The 19,727-nt window shown below is 39.9% G+C and overlaps 1 protein-coding gene across 5 annotated transcripts; it reads left to right on the top strand.

Moving 5' to 3' along the window:
- Positions 1–1,470: 1,470 nt before the first annotated feature.
- INSIG1 (insulin induced gene 1) lies at positions 1,471–19,619 on the top strand. 5 transcript variants are annotated; one of them, XM_043966667.1, is made up of 6 exons: positions 1,471–1,621; positions 3,735–4,178; positions 7,067–7,191; positions 10,058–10,224; positions 10,600–10,699; positions 16,900–19,619. In XM_043966667.1, the coding sequence occupies exons 2-6, from the start codon at positions 3,767–3,769 to the stop codon at positions 16,927–16,929; spliced, it is 834 nt and encodes a 277-aa protein (XP_043822602.1). In that variant the 5' UTR covers positions 1,471–1,621; positions 3,735–3,766; the 3' UTR covers positions 16,930–19,619. The 5 variants fall into 5 exon arrangements, with proteins under 5 accessions (XP_043822602.1, XP_043822599.1, XP_043822598.1 ...); XM_043966664.1 differs by lacking the exon at positions 1,471–1,621 and adding an exon at positions 2,271–2,419; XM_043966663.1 differs by lacking the exon at positions 1,471–1,621 and adding an exon at positions 2,428–2,672.
- The last annotated feature ends 108 nt before the right edge of the window (positions 19,620–19,727 follow it).

Raw genomic sequence — 19,727 nt, 5'->3', positions numbered from 1 at the left:
AAGGCACTATACAAACATCTATCTGCCAACTACTTTTTAAGGTTACAAATTATTTCTGTTTTCTCTAGTGGTTTCTGTCAGTTTGCTTCAGAGAAGCACATGTCTTCAAACACAGAAGACTTCCTGAAAAAATAGTTTTGGTCATCTTTGTCTTTTTTTTTTCTTCAAGAAAGGCCTTGAGGCAAACAAGGTACTTTGTCAAAATACCTTGACTTTAGACAAAGACTCCCATGCTATCCTTTTATAAAAACAAGACAGATATGTGTTAGGACAATTAGATGAATTCAGAATTGGTTGAATGACTTGGCCCCCAAATTAGTCATTAATGGTTCAGTGTGAAATTATAAGGTCTGTGGTGGGAGTAACAAAATGATCTCTTTGGTCCTGTGCTGTTCATCTTGTGTCATGGATAATGGTACCCACGGCATGCTTAGAAAATTTGCAGATGACACAAAGCTAATATGTTAGTAGAACAAGTCAAGACCCAAAAAGACTTTGACAGGATGGAATACTGGGCCAAATGTAAGAAAATTAAATTTAATAGGAATGAATGTAGTCTTACACTCAAAAGCTCAACTTCTTAAGTACAAGATAACAGGCATGTGCTAGACAACAATTGGTATGAAAAAGATATGAAGATGTTAGCGGACTACAAAGTTAATATGAAATAGGGCAGTCAAAACCAAAAACCAAACCCCAAATATATGTGATCTTTAGCTACATTAATTATGGGACAAACTGTGGAAGATGATAGACCCACCTGGCCACATCACACAAGAAGTATTATGTTTACTTCTGAGAGATACATTTTGGGAAGGTGAGCTGAAGGAGGACAACCAAGAGGCGACCCTATTTAGTCACCTAACAATTCATGCCTTACAAGGATAACCTGAAGGAACTGAAGATATATGGTCAGAAAAGAAGCCTTGGAGAAAACGTAACAGCAGTCTTTAAATATTTGAAGGGCTTTTAGTCAAAAAAAAAAAGATTAGACCCTGTTTTCTGCTTGGCCTCAAAGGGCAGAACTGGAAATAACTCACGGAAGCCATGTAAACTCGGGCTTGAAGTGAGGAAAAACTTCCCGGGGATTAGGGCTATCCCTAAGTGGAATGTGCTGCTTCTGGAGGGGGCTGATGCCTACTTGGTAGGTACGTAGAAGGGATTGTGTGGTTTTTTCCGCTCCCTTCCATCTCAGATTCCGTAATCCTCCGACTTTAAGCAGTTCCAAGTCGGCCTGATACTCCCCATTGCTGCAAGAGTCCAATGTGGACACCACCCCCGCCCCATGCATCTATCGCCTAAATACATCAATCCCTGAGGCTGACGAGCAGCCTGGCGCCCCAACCGGCCGGGACAGTCCCTGGGCGGGAGCCTGTCGCAGGTGTAGGAGTGGGAGGAAGAAAAGCAATTACGTGTGCCTTTAACGAGGGCGTCCGGCGAATGCGGCGCTCACATCACCGCTCGGCGCAAGGTTGTGAGGGCGGCAGGTGAAAGAAGCCAGGCCTGGAAAGCAGGCCGCGTTCGGCGGGAGATAATGCACCTGTGCCCCCGGGCTCCGCGAGCCCCCGCTTCCTCTTTACCGCCGGGATGGGACTAGCCAGGCAAAGGCCGGCCGCAGAGGGTGAGGCTGCCCTCCCCTTCTCCCAGGTGTGAGGCGTGCCCGGGAGGCTGCCCACCGGGGAGCCAAAGAAGCGCGTGATGCTCCGGCCAGCAGCTCTTCAGCTAACCGCGGCCTCCCCCACCCCACTCCACCCCACGGTGGGAGGGGAGGGGCTCGAGCCGGGCCGGAGCGGGGTCTCAGAACGTTCTGTTCCCTAGCCTCCCCCGAGCTCCTCTCCGGCACGCGGGGCTCTGGCCCCGGGCTCGCGGGCATGCGGAAGCGCACGCTCTCGCTGTTTCCTGCTTCCTCTCCCCCACCCCCCAGCCCCGAGCCTCAATTACAACTCCCTCCCTCCCTCCGCTCGGGTCCCACGCCTCCTCGGCGCCCCCCTCTCCTCCCTCCCCCGCCACTAGCACTCGGCCGGCGGCTCGCGCTCCGCCCCAGCGGTTCGTATCTGTCAGTTGGAAAGGCGGGTGGTGTGTCCCCTACGTCATATGGGCCGCCTGTCTCCCATTGGCTGGGGCGGCCTCACCAGACCGAATGTTTACCTGGCGGGGAGAAGGAGGAGGGGCCTCAGACTCCGGCCGAGGCCGAGGGAGGAGGGCGGCTGGGAGGGAAGCAGGGGGCGGAGCGGGAGCCTAGAGGGGCGGGGCGGGGCGGGGCGGGGCGAGCTCGGGGAGGCCGCCTGAGCCGTGGCTGGGGCAGCTGCCACCGCCGCCGCCGCCGCTGCCGCCGCTGCCGCTGCCGCGGTGGTCCCTCCCCCTCGCCCGGTCAGCGCGGGGAGGGAGGGGCCGTGGCAGGGGCCCGAGTAGGTCTCGGGTAGGTTGGGACTTGGTAACGTGATTCGGGGGCTTCGCGCGTGTCGATATAAACCTTTTAGCGCCGGCTCGACGCTGTAGGGTGAAACTTTGGAGACCAGGCCGGCGCTGCTCCTCCTCCTCCTCCTCCTCCTCTTCCACCCTCCATCCTTGCTCGTCTTCCCCATCTTTCTTCTCCTCCTCTTCCTCTTCCTCCTCCTTCTCCTCTTCCTCCTCCGACAGGCAGGCCTCTGGCCCCCGCGCCTGTCCAGCAGGTAAGGCGGGCCCCGAGGGAGGGCCATCCCCGAGGCCCCGGGAGTCGTGGGTACCTCGGCGCCCTTCATCCCCGAGCCCGCGCCCTGGGTCCCTCCCCCCCGCGTCCCTCGGCTTCCAGCGGCTTTTGTCTCCCATCCTCCCAAGCCTGAGGGTCTCTGTCTCGGCCAGACCCGAGTGTTGGCGCGTCCTTGCCCCTCGAGGGCAGGACTGATCTTTGCTTTTTGATCCCCAGCTTGCCTGTAGCTTAATAAATGCTGGTTGACCTCCTGCCCCCAAAGCCTGTGCGGGATGTAGGGAGAGGTTCTCGAGGCCAGTGAAAGCATCTGTCCTTTATTGAGTTAAAGAAAGAGATTGCCCCGTATAGAAGGAGCGAAGCAAGCTCCGCGGTTTTTCCAGCTGGAAAAGTGAGCTGTCCCTTTCCTAGTTTTTGGCGGACGCCTTTGGTGAGAGGACCTGATGATGGGCTCATGGGCTTTTGGAAGGCGTCTGGTCAACTGATGTTGTTCCTCCAAAGTTTGGCGGCTGCTGGACCCATATGGTATCATCGAAAATGCCTGTGCTTTTACAATGTTGTCCCAGGCACTCTGTAGGCAAGTAGGTTGGAAGAAGGTGGGGTGGTTTATAAAGAATAGCACTGGGGAAGGGGGTAGTGAGCTCCCCAACCAGTAAGTCCTGGTCTAGGAGGGAGAGTTCTGAGCAGTTTGGGCATGTTCCCTCCTGCAGATGTTTATCCAGTCCCTGCTCTAAGGCACTCTGTGAAGGATCCCGTTAGATTTCATAACAGCTCTGTGAGTGTGGATCTTTTTGTAACAGTATGACCATTTTGCAGCCAGAGGAAACTAAGGAATTGGTACTACAATGAATCAATTGCAAGAGCTTGGTCAGGCCTTATCATTCGCGCCTGTACTGTGTCCACTAGCCACTTCTGTCTGTTTTAGTGAATATCGTCTTGAGGCTGACCTAGTCCGTAGGGCCAGAGGGCATCAGATGCCTTGAAGTGATTTTTACCTATTTGGAACTGACTTTATGCCACTGTTTGGCTTTTCCCTACCTTCTTTTAGGAGATCCTTCCAAGACCTTTGGGTGGTGACTGATGCCCAGATTAGACGAACACTTCTGGAGTTGTTCTTGTACTACCAGAGGGAGGCATAAAAACAACCTGAGTGCTGGCACTGCGAGGCTGACTGAGAAAGTGGGAAACATGCTAAATCCCTCCGTCTCCAGTCCTTCATTAGTACTGGTGGGCCAAGGTGACATCAACACTGAAACGGAAGACAAGAACAGGAACACTAACACCAAGAGCAACAACAGTAGAGCCCCCAGTAACAGTTGGCACCATCATTTGGTGCAGCGAAGTGTTGTGCTTTTTGCAGTCGGTGTCTTCCTAGCCCTGGTCCTCAACTTGCTTCAGATACAGAGGAATGTCACCCTTTTCCCAGAAGAAGTTATTGCCACAATCTTTTCCTCTGCCTGGTGGGTTCCTCCATGCTGTGGAACAGCAGCTGGTAAGTAATGGGAGAGCTCTTCAAATAAACAGTGGTGAAGGTGGCAAGTGTATTTAACTCTTACCTAGGAGGAATAACTTGGGAGGAAATTTATTACAGTAGCACATAGTAAAACTGTACCTCACAGTTTAGATATAGTTTGAAACAAGAATTCATATTATTATAGATTTTTCCTAAGGCAGAATGACATTAATTCCAAACCTCAAGAGCTAGGCTAAAGAACTTCTGGGGCAAAGTTTGAGGAAGTCTAAGGATGGAGATGAGGTAAGAAGATAAGATACTTCTATAGGTACTTTTGATCTGGCTTCTTCCTACTTCCCTCAGGCAGCCTGAGGACAACCTTTGATTCTAGTGCAGCAGCAGACATGTGTCATCAGGAGCTAACTGCCCTGTGATTGGCCTTCATTAGAACTGGTGAGCCACAATGCTTGATTGCTATTGGTTCCCTGGGTGAACATGCTACACTGCTGGAGAACTGAAAACAAGTCAGTCACATGTGCTTGGAAGGAGGTTGCTGGGGGAGGAACTTGTGCATTTCCTTATGCCAAAATAGCCCAGTCAACTGCAGCCAAAAGCCAAGCCTTTTTCCTAGAACTGTATCATGACTCTGTAAAATACATGTATGTCTTTGTACTATTTGATTAAAACCACTAAATTTAAAATCTTTTTAACAAATATACAGCAAATGATGCAATAAAATGATGGAGCTTAGGTAAATGAATGAAACATTTTAAAAAGTTATTTTTAATAAAACATTTGTTTTTATAATTAGATTTGATTTAGCATCTATATTTTTAAGGATTTGTTTTTAGCCGTATAAGTGACTTAATTTTTCTTTGGCATAAGAAGCTATCTGGAGGGTAGCTACCTTTACCAAAGCAGAAGAGCACAGACTCTGTAACACAGTATATTAAAGTTGTTCAGGGACCTTAAAAAGTTGAGTGACTAGAGTCATAAAGCCAGCTGTGTTGGGGATGAATCATTTTTAATGCAACAGAAAAGAAAGATTCTTTTAAGAGAGTTGTGTTGCTGAGAGCAAATAAAATCTTGGGGGAGTACGATGAATCTTAAACAATAGGTAGAGTGCTTTAATAGACAAAAATGGAATAATTTTAAGCTTCATATGTTCTAGCTATATTTTCGGGGGGGGGGGCGGGGTGGCGGAGAAGGAGGAGTTCAATTTCTGATTATCTGACCACAAGTAAATGTTCTATGATTGCTTAAAATTGCCCTTTTTATTCAAAATTAAGTTTTTCATATTTTAAGAATAGTCCCAGATTAGAAATTTCAGCACTGTGGACATGTGAAAATATAACATGAGGAGAATATACTTTGAGCTAAAAAACTAGAGCTGAAATAGAACTGAGGATTACCCTTCAACAAATGTGGTCGTGACATCCCAGAGAATCCAAAACATAATGCCTCATTCATATGCCGCTGCTGCTTGTGTGTGCGTGTCATGTCAATGTGTCTGTGTTTGGGAGGGGAGACAGTGGTTAACTTCTCATGGACAAATGTAGAACCAAGAACATCATGCAAAAATAATTTTATACATTTTCACCTTTCTGGAGCGTGTAAGAGAAAAGATTATACTTTGGGGGGGGGGTGGCAATGAGGGTTAAGTGACTTGTCCAGGGTCACAGCCCTAGTAAGGGTCAAGTATCTGAGGTCGGATTTGAACTCAGGTCCTCCTGAATCTAGGGCCATTGCTTTATCCACTGCGCCACCTAGCTGCCCCAATATTAATTATTAATTAACAAGTCTAAACTTCTGTTTCACTTTCAGGGGCATATAAAACTTTGGCCCAGTATATAGATTTAGGGCAGCCAGGTGGCACAATGGATAGCGTGCTGGGCCTGGAGTCAAGAAAACTCGTCTTCCTGAGTTCAAATCTGGTGTCAGACACTTTCCTAGCTATGTAACCCTGGACGAGTCACTTCATCCTATTTGCCTTGGTTTCCTCATCTGTAAAATGAGATGAGGAAGGAAATGGCAAACACTCCAGTATCTTTGCCAAGAAAACAACAAATGTGGTCATGAAGAGTCATACATAACTGAACAAAAGTACATATTTAACCTGAATAAAAGGTTCACTGTAGGTCTTTTCTCATATTCAGAGCTCACTCCCTATGTATGTTACAATTCTTCCCACTCCCATGCCTTTGTCCCAACTCTTCTTATTCATGGAATATCTTTTTTTTTTTTTTAAGTGAGGCAGTTGGGGTGAAGTGACTTGCCCAGGATCACACAGCTAGTAAGTGTTCAGTGTCTGAGGCTGGATTTGAACTCAGGTCCTCCTGACTCCAGGGCCACTGCACCACCTAGCTGCCCCCATGGAATATCTTCATAGGATTTAACCCCTAAAGGGGAAATTCAAGGTCCTCGAGTCCAAACCCCTCATTGAAGGCACAAGGGCAAAGAGATAAAGTCATAGAGCTAGTGTGACCAGGTCTTCATTTATCCAAATCCTGTTCATCCATCAGGTCCAACCTTAAGTCTTATCCTCCAAGAAGTCTTCAGAGGCTACTCTTCAGTGATCTCTCTCCCTTCTCTGACCTTTTACATTTATAGTCATAGTTCATAGAAGTTTAGAGGCGAGTGACAATTTGAGCACTAGACAGTTCAGTTGGATACTCCATTCACATCTCTGTTCAGTCAAACATCTTTTTAACTTAATAAGGTCATGACTTAAATGGCACGGTCTTTTAAAATTCCTCAGAAATAGCGATCCTCTTGGCTTTTGTTTTAGTTTGGATTATTAGAATTCTGGATTCTAATTAAGTTTTTTATTGTAACATCAAATAATTCTAAAAAAAAAGGAATTGTTTGGGTAATAATTGTACACTATTCTTTAACAATCTGTGTTTTTTCATTTTATTTCCATACAGCTGTTGTTGGTTTGCTCTATCCCTGTATTGACAGTCACCTTGGAGAACCTCACAAGTTTAAGAGAGAGTGGGCCAGTGTAATGCGCTGCATAGCAGTTTTTGTTGGTATTAACCATGCAAGTGCTGTATCCTTCAAGTGGTCTGGGGGGGGGGGGGTCCTTGTCTTAGGTAATTTTGAGAGTTTTTTTACCTCCAGAACTAATTTTTTTTTTTATCTGATCATACAAATCAATGGACACAAGTTACCACATGGAATATGAGCACTGGAAAGAAACCCTAGAGATCATGTAATCCAGGGTTTCCTAAATATGGTTTCAGGCTATATTAAATAGAGGTTGCGTGAGAAAATTGCCATACTACTGTTGATTTCTTTTAAATTCTCCAATGTGAATTCGTGCAAAAAAATACATGACAATTCTTGTAAAAACTTGACTTTTGGGTTGGGGGCATGGCAATGACGGTTAAGTGACTTGCCGAAGTGTCAAGTGTCTGAAGTCGGATTTGAACTCAGGTCCTCCCGAATCCAGGGCTGGTGCTCTATCCACTACACCACCTAGCTGCGCCCCCAGCTTGACTTATTTTGAAGGAAATCTTCCCAGATCCCAGATCAACATTTTTGGATTCTGTCAATATATATTTTTTTCTTTTAATTCTTGTCATAGTGGTGGTGGGGGGCGGGGCAATAGGGGTTAAGTGACTTGCCCAGGGTCACACAGCTAGTAAGTGTCAAGTGTCTGAGGCTGGATTTGAACTCAGGTACTTCTGACTCCAGGGCTGGTGCTTTTATCTACTGAGCTACCTAGCCACCCCTTCTGTCAATATATTTTAATCCCCAAAGTGATCTCTGGCTAAACTAGTTTGAGTGATTCTAAACTTTACATATTACTTTAATACATTCGTTTCAGACTTGCCAAGAGTAACCCACAAAACTCCAGAGTTCTGAGAAACTAGATTAAAATGTAATTGAGAGATATTTAACAAATAAAAATGTTATACAACATAGTTAATGTTAATTTGTGATTTTCTCAATGCAGTGCTCAGGAATCCATTTCTATTTAAATTTGATACCACTGTTTTAATGTACTTAGAATAGTTTATTTTGAAATATGTTACGTAGTTTTATCTTGAGTTGAACAAAATTCTTTAAATTTGGGGGTGTCAGTTATTGCTTTCTTTAGTAGACTTGAGAGAATAAAATGTTTGGGTTTTTTTTTCTATGATGCAGCATTTTTTAAAATTTCTCCACGGTGATTTTAAATCTACATTGTAGATGCAGAATTCATGAAGAAATCTTAGGTGCAGTTGAAACATTGGTTGAGTCTAGAGACAAAGATTCTAGTCTCTGCTCAGATAGTGACTTTTTATGTGATCTCAGGCAAATCACTTAATCTTCCTGGGCCTCAGTTTGCTCATCTATAAAATGAGATAGTTGGACTACATGACTTCTAAAGTCCCTCATAACCCTAAATCTAGAACTAGATGTTCTCAAAATTCCCCTGCTCTGATAATGACTCTTATTTCATGATTACTGCTGTGGCGTAATAAGAACTGAAGATAGGATTGTTCTTATGCTAACACGTGGTAGTAGGTAGCAATAGAAATAATATTTTACAATAATAACTAACATGTAGCACTCACTATGTGCCTGGCGCTGTTCTGTTAAGCATTTTATCATTGTTACCTTATTGGATTTCTCACAATGACCCTGAGACATTTCTCCCGGTTTTACAGATAAAGAATTCAGGCAAAAAGTTAAATGCCTTGCCCAGGGTCACACAATAAGTACGTTTATTATCTTGGATGATTTAAATCCATATTGTAGGGGGCAGCTAGGTGGTGCAGTGGATAGAGTACAGGCCCTGGATTCAGGAGGACCTGAGTTCAAATCCAACCTCAGACACTTGACACTTACTAGCTGTGTGATCCTGGGCAAGTCATTGCCCTGCCCCCCTTCCAAAAAAATCCATATTGTAGATGTAGTATGTAGTTGAATTTAACGGATCTAGTAAGATATCTTTCTTAGATGTACCTTCAGACTGGGAACATGATATAATGGAGGACATCTGTTTGTGGCTTTATTTGAACTTGGGTCTTTCTGACTCCAGGCCCAGCACTGCACTACCTAGCTGCCCAAGTAAGTGCAGTAGTTTGGCAGAAGACCCTCACTCTACTCTGCCTATGGAAGGGCCAAGCCAGAATATTGATTGTTCTTGAAAAATGAATAACTAAATTAATTCCAGAATTTTTTATCTTAAAGGTACTATCACAACTCTCATTCTCATTTAAGTGATTGCTTATAAGGAAAAGTTGCTTTACTTATCTTAGGAGTCTCATAAATTAAATGCATGTTTTGTCCCTGTTAGGTAGTGCTATCTTAAACTGTATATAGGTACTGTCTGTACAGATTTCTGGAAGGAGTATTATTTCCTGATGCTATTCTGAACTGTTTACACCTATTAGGTATCATAAAATATTCATTTGTATCTGTTCTTAAAATAGTTAACTTTAACTTGATATTGGGTGTAGAAAAGAAGTAAAATAGTTCTATGTAACTTGGTTTTAAGAATTAATTTCTTCATTATGGAAACATTGTAGCAGAATTTTATACACACATTTATTTATCAGTAAAAGAATTTTGAAAAACAAGATTTTGGGATCAGTAATGAGACATTTCAGAACATCATGATATTCAAGATAACCCTGTATCTAACAAGGCATTTCAACCTATCGAATCAATGAACTTTTTTCTAGTTGATGAAAAATTTCACATTGAATCCTAAATAGTCATTTCACTCCCAGGATTTGAATAAATGGAGAAATCTTCATCTCAATTGCCTGATCTGAAAAGGGGGTTGGAGTAGTTGGTTTCTAAAGTTCCCTTTCAGCTTTAAATTCTATGATGATAAGCCTATGTGGTATAGGTAGTTTGCCAAAAAGTTACTCTTAATGTTAAATAAATATTAAACTTTTCCTTAACTTCTACATAATCAGAAACTGGATTTTGCCAATAATATTCAGCTGTCATTGACTTTAGCAGCTCTGTCTTTGGGCCTTTGGTGGACTTTTGATCGTTCAAGAAGTGGCCTTGGCCTTGGAATTACAATAGCTTTTCTAGCCACTCTGATCACGCAGTTTCTTGTATATAATGGTGTTTATCAGTGAGTATGTTGTTTTTAACCTTGAATTTTAAAAGCTTTTTGTGTTTTAGAATATTGAAACTTGTTTTATATTTGCATATGCCATATGTGCTTATTAACTCAAAAATGTGACATGAAATTCTACAAAAATATTCTGCCTTGTTCCTGATTTTCTCTCTCTCTCACTCACACACACACACACACACACACACACACACATTGCTGTTCAGAAATCTATTTGAACAGTGAAACATTTTTCAGTGACGTTTTATTTTTTTGTAAAGTCTGTCTACATACTAAATTGAAATGTTTTTTCCTTCTAACTATATAATTTTGGTGGAATTAGCATGCATGTCACTTAATAAAATCCTCTTTTTTTGTTTTGTTTTGCTCTAGGTATACATCTCCTGATTTTCTTTATATCCGTTCTTGGCTACCGTGTATTTTTTTCTCAGGAGGTGTGACAGTAGGAAACATAGGACGACAACTGGCTATGGTATGGTAAATAAAATCATTCTTAGTCTATGCTTTTTAATGTCAACTAGATATAAATTCTGATGACTTGCCATTTTCTATAACTACAAGAAAAGGTTTTTCAATGTTCTTACCTACTACTTAGTATTCATTTGATGTATTATCACAGCCTTCTGCTGATTTGTTGATTAAAAAGTTTAATGAGACTTGGAATTTGAGTGATGGATATAGATATATATTTATAGCTATATTTTTAAAAGCATTTCCTAGCAACAATTCATGAAGTTATTAGGTTAGTGGAATAATGTGGGAGAGCAGCATGAGTTTTCCCAACATTTAATGACGTTATAGATAAAGTTAGTATCAACAGTTTCTAAATCAGTCTTTTGAATTAAAGATAGTCATCTATGTCATTAAATAATTTTATATTTTAGCATACTAAGATCGTTAGGACCCATTCCTTTGGCTTATGTGGATTTTTTGGTTTTTAATCAGAAAACTTAAGAAAAGAAGTTAGAATATTATGCAGCCATAATTGGAGATTAAATCTCAGATTTTATGTACTCTAAGATAGTCAAATTTTAAGAACTTAAGCACTGCAGAATAATAACCAGACATCTTGGGTTTGTTAAAGTATTGTAACATTTAATAGCTTTTATCAGTAAATTATAATATTAGATCGGTGATTGCCAACCATTCTAGACTTTGATACCCTCTTGTCCTTTGCTGTTCTCTTATTTCTCTAAAGCTGCTATGTCATTCAATTGAATTAAAATTGATTTTTGTGTTGAGAATTTACTGATTGCCTATAACATAATTTAGCATACTAAAATGCCTATTAGCATATTTTAGGGAATGTAGATATTTGGATTAGGCAAATATCATTCATTGTTTAAAAAATATGTATTGAACACTTAGCCAACACAATTCTAGCACCTTATAGATCAAGAGCACAGTAACCTAAACATTTTAGGAGAGAGAAAGGGCATTGTTAAAGTGCTCTGAAAGCTGAATTGGTCGCCTAGAGCTAAGGTGGTAGAGAGAGACAGTGCTAGGAATTAAAAAGAGAAGAGGGAATTAGGAGGGACACCAGAGACAAGGGGAAGCCATGAAAGGAAAGGTATGGAGGCAAGATTACCGATGGTGTGTTTGGGGATTAAAGAATAGATTAATTAAATTGGAAGTCAAGATTTCTTTAGATTAGTTGGTAGAGTGGGAGGTTTTAGAGAAAGATTTATGGAGGGCCTTGAATACCAGACTAGTTATCTTGTATAGGTAATAATGGAAAGCCACTGAAGGGGTTTGAGTGGGAAGATGACAAACAAAAGAGTATTTTGAGAACACTAAAGTCCTACTCCAGTGACTCATAGAGGCATGTAAGTGATTCTGGGTTCTCAGAATCTATGCTAGCAGAGTACAGGCTTTGGCAGATTATACCAAGATAAAATGATATTGAGTTTTGATCTGTCAGTGGGTTGTATTTATGTTGTATAAGAACCATCCTAGTTAAGTTCAGTGAAACTAATTACCAGAAGTTTGGACACTAACTAATTTCTGAGCCAGCAACTTTTTTTTTTTTTTGGTGAGGCAATTGGGGTTAAGTGATTTGCCCAGGGTCACACAGCTAGCAAACTAGTGACTTTTAAAAGCACCCTATAGGGGCAGCTAGATGGCGCAGTGGATAGAGCACCGGCCCTGGAGTCAGGAGTACCTGAGTTCAAATCCAGCCTCAGACGCTTAACACTTACTAGCTGTGTGACCCTGGGCAAGTCACTTAACCCCAATTGCCTCACTAAAAAAAAAAAAAAAAAGCACCCTATTAAGACATGTTGCCTTTAGAAGCCCTTGGGCTTGCTTAGAAAAGTCATCTTGGTACCTTATGAGCTACTTATTCATGGTACATTTGTCTTACTGGATAACCAGACAGGCAGAGTGCTGTTTGAAAATTGTTTGGCTACTTTGAGGAAGTATACGTAATTTTTAAAGTAGAGAATTTGCCAAGTAAGTATTCCTTGGTTATTCTGAACCATTTATTTGTTTTCTTTGCTCTTCCCTAAAACATCTGTGCTATGGACCTGCTACTTAAATGCATAAGACTCAACAGAAGCACCCTTCTGTTGCTAATTTCCCCTAACAGACAAAGGGCTTTCTTTTTCAGTGACAAATCTAGTAGACTACAAAATAGCATACATTTTTGCTCACACATCATTTTATTAGTTTGCAGAATAGTGCATGAAATATTGTCAGTTTTAGTTTTGAAATTTTAGTCTCTTTTCATGGAAAATTCATAAGTCAGACTTTAGGATTCATATTGTCCTCTTTCTTACCACATTAACTTTCAACAGAATGAAATGTTTTGGAGAGAGATTCAGGTTGTTGTATCTCTTCATGATAAATAAGAAACTTGAAGATGGGTTTGTAGCCTGCACACATATTGGAAGCTTTCTGTTAACAGTTTTAAAGAAGAGGCATTTTATGTACTATTCTGGGCCATCCAGAAGCAGTCAGAAGAAATTCACCAAACAAATTGGCTTTAAGCAATGCATTATGCTGAAGATGGCATCCTATGCCAGATTTGTAAATTATATTTTCAGAAATGTAATGTTTTATTATAGCTTTTTATGAAAGGTTAGCAATTCTGTTTGTGGGTCTTGGATGGCCTGTGGCTGGAAGGGGATTGATGAGAACTTTTTTGACAAAGCTTCATACAGTGAGTCTTAATTAGAACCAAAGAGAAAGGGAGAATTTACTGTCTGAAAAGGAAGATTGATGCACACTATATTAGAGGTAGTTGAGACAATGTGCAGGAGATAGTCAGTAAATATAATTTAATTAGATAGCAAAATATGAATGTTAGAACAGGTAAAGGTGAATATTAGACATTTTCACTTGTCACTCCACTTGAAACACAAGTCTTGAATGATTCCATCTTCTACTGTACCCATACCTAGAATTTCTGCCACACCCATAAGTATGTATCTTATCTCCACAACTAGATTCTAATCACCATAAGGTCATGGACTTTTAGTGTCTTGCACATAATCAGTACTTTTAAAAAATGCTTTTTGTTAAGAGCACATTATAGTACTTTTAGTATACTTAAGACAGAACAAAGAATAAAAATGATTGTCAAATTACTCTTCAGTAACCATATATATTCATAGATCATCCTTAATTAGATATTATCTAATTTCAGCTTTTTCCTAAATGATTTATCTTCCTGACTTTGTATGTAGCATACTTTGTTTGGTAGATTCTAGGTGTTGGATCATTGGATTTATTCTTTTTTTTTTTTTTTTTTAGTGAGGCAATTGGGGTTAAGTGACTTGCCCAGGGTCACACAGCTAGTAAGTGTTAAGTGTCTGAGGCCGGATTTGAACTCAGGTACTCCTGACTCCAGGGCCGGTGCTCTATCCACTGCGCCATCTAGCTGCCCCTGGATTTATTCTTAACTAAAGTGATGACAGTGCCCTTTTGTGCCATTGTTAACAACAGCACAATTTCCTAGAATTCAGCAAGATGATTATAGTACATGTAGACAAAATTATGGGGGGTTTTTTGGCTTAAAGAATATTTTAAAATTTCTTTCTCAATTACATAAAAAACCAAATTTAAACATTCATTTTTAATAAATTTTGAGTTCTAAATTCCCTCCCTCTCCTCTTCTCCCTCAATGAGAAGGTAAGCAATTTTGATATAGATTATACACATGCATTCATGCAAAACATTTCCACATTAGCCATGTTGCAAAAGAGTACACCTAAAAAAAACCCAAGAAAAATAACGTTTTGAAAAAGTATGCTTCAATCTACATTCAGACTCCATCAATTCTTTCTCAAGGTAGATTTCATTTTTTGTCATTAAGTCCTTCAGGGTTGTCTTGCTGAGGGGGCAGCTAGGTGGCACAGTGGGTAAAGCACCAGCTCTGGATTCAGGAGTTCAAATCCGGCGTCAGACACTTGACAACTACTAGCTGTGTGACCTCATTGCCGCTCCTCCCCCCCACCCCCCAAAAAAAAAAAAAAGAATTGTCTTGCTGAGACTAAGTCTTTCACAGTTGATCATTGTACAGTGATCTCTTGGCTCTGCTCACTTCACTTTGTATCAGTTCTTATAAGGCTTCTCAGGTTTTTCTGAAACCATCCTACTCATCCAACCTCACTCTCCTCCAGAGCCATTTGGGTCCATTGACAAGATATACATCAGGAAAACTGGAGATGCACAGGGGCCTCTCCCCTCCCCCACCCACCTACCCCCCAGCCAGGGCTTTCTGGAGCAAAAGCCCATTCTAGTACTTAGTTGGCAGAAAGGGTTAATACTAAAACCACATATGGACACAGGAAGACTACTTTCATTTAAGGCTATAGCCGTTTTCTGTAGAGCCTGTTCTGAGCTGATTCCAAATTAAAATGGCTACAGTCCTTTCATCTCTGATGGCTACAGGCAGGTTTTGTTTGCCGAGTACAGAAGAAATAGATATTCACCTATCCCTTATTGATCTGCCATTCCACAATAATACTGTTATCTAGAATTGTGTTTCAGTTGTCTATGTAGAATTTCTTATGTCTTCCTGTCGTTCCTTCTTTGAACCCAACTAGACCAAAAGAATCATATTAATTGATCAACAAGAATCTTTTTTAGCACCTACAATGTACCAGGCACTGTACTAAGGATATAAGTACAAAAAATGAAACACCTCTACTCACAAGGAACTAATGTTCTAATGAGGGAAATATCAAGTACATAATTCATTTAGTTATTTAAAGTTTTGAGTTTCAAATTCTATCCCTCTCGGGGGCAGCTAGGTGTCGCAGTGGATAGAGCATCAGCCCTGGATTCAGGAGTACGTGAGTTCAAATCCGGCCTGGGACGCTTGACACTTACTAGCTGTGTGACCCTGGGCAAGTCACTTAACCCCCATTGCCCTGAAAAAAAAAAATTATATTCCTCTCATTCCCTCCCTCCCTACCCCTTCCCCTCTCCAAAGCTGCAAGCAATAAGTATAGGTTATACATGTGCAATTATGTAAAACATATCAAGTATATAATGAAAATATGTATAACACCATAAATGTAAAACGAATCATTCAAATCTATATACAGTAGTTAAATACAAGGTAATTGGGGAGGGAGGGCACTAATGGGTGATCAGGAAAGGTTTTATCCTTAAGAAAGGGAGGAACTCTTAAGGAAGAAGTAAGGAGGAATGCATCCAGGCATGTGGAATGGCCACAAATGATTAGTTTTCTGCTACTGGGCTATATTTGATATCTCATTCCAGTTAATGTGCAGTCCTTAGGTCATGCTGGTGAAACTTTTAAGATGCCAGTTGTGGTACCTGTTTTATATTTTTTGGACATTTCTGCTTTTCTGAAGACTTAAGTTTCCATATTCATTTGATTACCACAAACCATGCATAATCCTTTTTACACTGATGTAACATTACCTGCATTTAGCGACCATGTGTAGTTTGAGTTATTGATAAGTCTGTTCCCTTTCTGTAGGATTCCCTTTATATAGATTTACATATGATCCTCAGGCATATCAATTGATAGTGCAGTATTGTCCCTCATATGGTTCTTGTTCTCACTAGAGTGTCTTATCTGTGTGTTTCTGAAATGATCAGCATGTAAGAGTTCTTGGATGACCATCTCAGTGTTTCGATATTGCTAACATCCTGGTACAGTTGAAGATCTGATTCTCCAGGAAATGTTATCTTAAATTAATATTGAACTCTTTGTTCTCCTTAAGTACAAATATATAAAGTGGTTTGAATAAAACTAATCCTATTTCATAATACTGCTTCATTCCCCTGGTGAGAGGGATAAATCTGACAAGAATCATATTAATAAACAAACTGTCAGAAATCTCCCTTCATTGCAAGTGAATAGACTGGTTCAAACACTGTATTTCCATGAAATGTTTAGCCAGGGAAGTGGGGTTCAGTTTTAAGAGTACTACCCACACCATGTTCACTGGTGTTTTCTTTGTTGACTTAGAATAATATTGCTCCTGTATAAATATATGCATAATATATAAATATTAGACTTCAATAGCCAACTTCAGATCATCAGTTTTATCTTTCATCTATTTTACCTAATTGTATGTATGTTGGTTTTTTTAAATGTAAGAAAGTCAGCCAAGCATTTGATTCAAATCACAAGTGTTTGAAAGTAAAAAATAGAGTACACTATATGCTCATTATCTTCTCCCTCTTTTGTAGGGTATTCCTGAAAAACCACATAGTGACTAAAGTCTTCAGACTCACAAATGCCAATATCAAAGCAAAGTTGGGAAGAAAACCTGTGATACTGGATTGTGACTGAAGATTTGTTTTTTACCCTGAAGAATCTATTTAGATTGGGCCAACTGCACAAGTGACCTGGGGTGGACCAGAGGGGCGGGGGAGGGGGTGAGTTTAAAGATGGTGGAATAATAATCTCTTTTAGAATAGCCAAGTGGAAAAATAACTGCTTATCTTGAAATCTTACCTCGATTTACTGCATAAGCATTTGTACCTGGCTGTGCCCTGGAAGGAGTTAATGCTAAATTGTGTTAGGGAACTTCAAGTATTAGATGTCATTTAAGTTATTGAAACAGTTGCCATATTTCAAAGCCTTGAACTAAAATTAAATTGCAAACTCTTCCTTTTGTATTTGTGCCCAAAAGAGATAGACTGATGGTGCTTGACAAAGGTGAGGTATGGTGTAATAGGAATAATATTTATCCGGAAGATTAAAAATAGGGTTGTGTCTCAAAAAAAAATAAATAAAGAGAGGTGATCCATGTCAGGTTGTAGCATTAACTTAATGCTTCAGGAATTGTGCCCTCATCTTAATGCTGCAATAGCGCACATATACACCCACACACTCATGAATATCAGCAGTATATTGACTATACTTTTTATCCTAACAGTGAAGTTTTATGTAGACAATCTTATTGGAAGCAAATGGCATTGAAAAGTCAGTTCTACAGTGGGGTATGTTGCTGACATTTTCACCTCTGTTTATTAAATTATCTGAGATCTATAGACATCTAACAGCAAATAATTGTAGATCTCTGCCATTTGCTTCATTCTAAATGAGCCGAAATAATTTCTGTATTTCTCTGTTACTATAGAATAGAGATTGCAACTTTTTCACAGCCCTATAGGATTTGCAATCTGTGATTGCCTTGTAAAAAGAAGAGTGCATATGTCACTGCATTAAACATTTGGTGTTTCTAAATATCAATTATATTGGTGAGCACAATGTATTCAGTTAATGGCATAGACCACATTAGACCTAATTTGCAACTATTGGGTCTTAAACTTAAAGTGCAATGTATATTAAAACCAATCTGAGCCTTGTATTCTCTTCAATATTTATTCTTTTTTTTTTCCGTATAAGATGTTAAAGAGAAGGGTTCAGCTTCATTTCAGTACTGCATGGAGGCAAAATTCAGCAATAATTTCTTTCACTAGAAAAGATATTGTTGTGCCTTCCACTTGAACCCTAATCCTTTGAGAAACTCCAGTTTTGTGGTTATGGTATAGTTGTAATTTTTACCTATGTGAATTGATTTTTTTTTTTGTATTATGCAATGTAAGTGTTTTTGGTTTGTTTCAAATCTTGTTATGGTGATTTTCACATCTGATTAATTGGCTGTCCTTTTAAATTGATGTCAGCAGTCAATAGAATGGAATCTTGGGTAAAATAGCCTAAGAATTTTGTGTGTGTGTCTGTGTGTCTGTGTGTGTGTGTGTCTGTGTGTGTATTTATGTGGTGGTCCTCTTTTTTTTTTTTTTCTCTTTTGAGGAAAATATAAATGCTCTTGGTGCAAAACCCTAGAAAGCTGTAATTGATTACTTTAGAGAAAAGTTGCAAAAGTGGGGCGATTCTCAACTTGTAAAGGATCCCTTATAAATATTGAAAATGAATAGTGATGTGAAAATGTTTTGTTTTCAAAATAGATAGTCCTTTCAAAACCAGAAGTAATTAGCAACATGCAGTAATTGAATATAAATTTATACTTGATCATGCATAAGCAGTAAGTGTTTATTTTTCTCAGTTAAACTGGAAATTATCCTGTACTTATTAGATTTACTACAGCCAAAATGTGAATCTCAAGTTCAGTTTTTGCCAATACTTGTAGCAAGTAAACAAACCAAAGTGATCTGAGTTTGTAAAAATATATGAACAAAATTTGCACTATTCTGAATTTGAACATTTAGGAAGATTCACATTAATACAGAAGTTTTCAAGTGTGGTGTTTCGTTTTTGGCGCTTTTTTTTTTTGCATTTTTTTTTACTATTTCAAGAACTTATTAAAAGGTTCAAGACCAATGATTGTGCTTGTGGAATTTTCTTTTTAAAGGAAAAAGAGGCCATGTCTTTAGATATCCTCAGTTGTATATAAATGCTGAATTGGAGATAAAATCATTTTCTTATGTTAATATAGGTACTGGATTTCAACACACAACCACTTAGTAAAACAGTTATTTGGTATAGTTCTCCTGCCCTCATCCTAGAGAGTGAAGGAAATGAGTTCCCAAAGAATACCGCTCTTAATTTATCTCCAGATTTAAACATGTGGGAAAAATGTGGGAAATTATCCAATTTACATCCTCCCCATCTCAAATAGACATCATTAGCCTTTCCTCCCTTCTCTCCATGCAAGAAGGCAAACATCTTTTGTTCCCTACCTACATGGAATTGGCAGATTAATAGACCTCAAAGTCCTTTGGGATCTAGAGGGAAGAGGGGGACAATATGTAATAGTAATAAATGGCCTGTTAAGATTCTGATCCATTAAAGACAACAAAAATCAAGTGAATTTTTAAAAAACTAATGAACTTCAGCAAATTCTTGGGCAGAAAGTTTGGTAATGTATTTTGCCCTCACCACCTCGAAGCATTCCTTTGTTTAGTATAATTTCTAAATAAAAATTTTAAGTATAGCAAAATACTTAAGTATAAGCATTATTTGCATAGGAGAAAAGGGTGAAATTTGAAATTGTAAATTGACTCAAACTCAGTGTGTAGCCATAGACAACTAGGGGGACTGGAAGGGC

The sequence above is a fragment of the Dromiciops gliroides genome, chromosome 5 (genome assembly GCF_019393635.1).
Source record: "Dromiciops gliroides isolate mDroGli1 chromosome 5, mDroGli1.pri, whole genome shotgun sequence".
Classification (NCBI taxonomy): Eukaryota; Metazoa; Chordata; class Mammalia; order Microbiotheria; family Microbiotheriidae; genus Dromiciops; species Dromiciops gliroides.
The sequence above is the reverse complement of the archived record's forward strand: the minus strand, read 5'-3'. Positions and strand labels throughout refer to the sequence as shown.

Bases quoted from the DNA above. Each gene is read 5' to 3' on its own strand.
- INSIG1 (XM_043966667.1), top strand. From the start codon at position 3,767: ATGCCCAGATTAGACGAACACTTCTGGAGTTGTTCTTGTACTACCAGA. The intron at 7,192-10,057 runs GTATCCTTCAAG...CTACATAATCAG, and splicing joins GTATTAACCATGCAAGTGCT to AAACTGGATTTTGCCAATAA. The intron at 10,700-16,899 runs GTATGGTAAATA...CCTCTTTTGTAG, and splicing joins TAGGACGACAACTGGCTATG to GGTATTCCTGAAAAACCACA.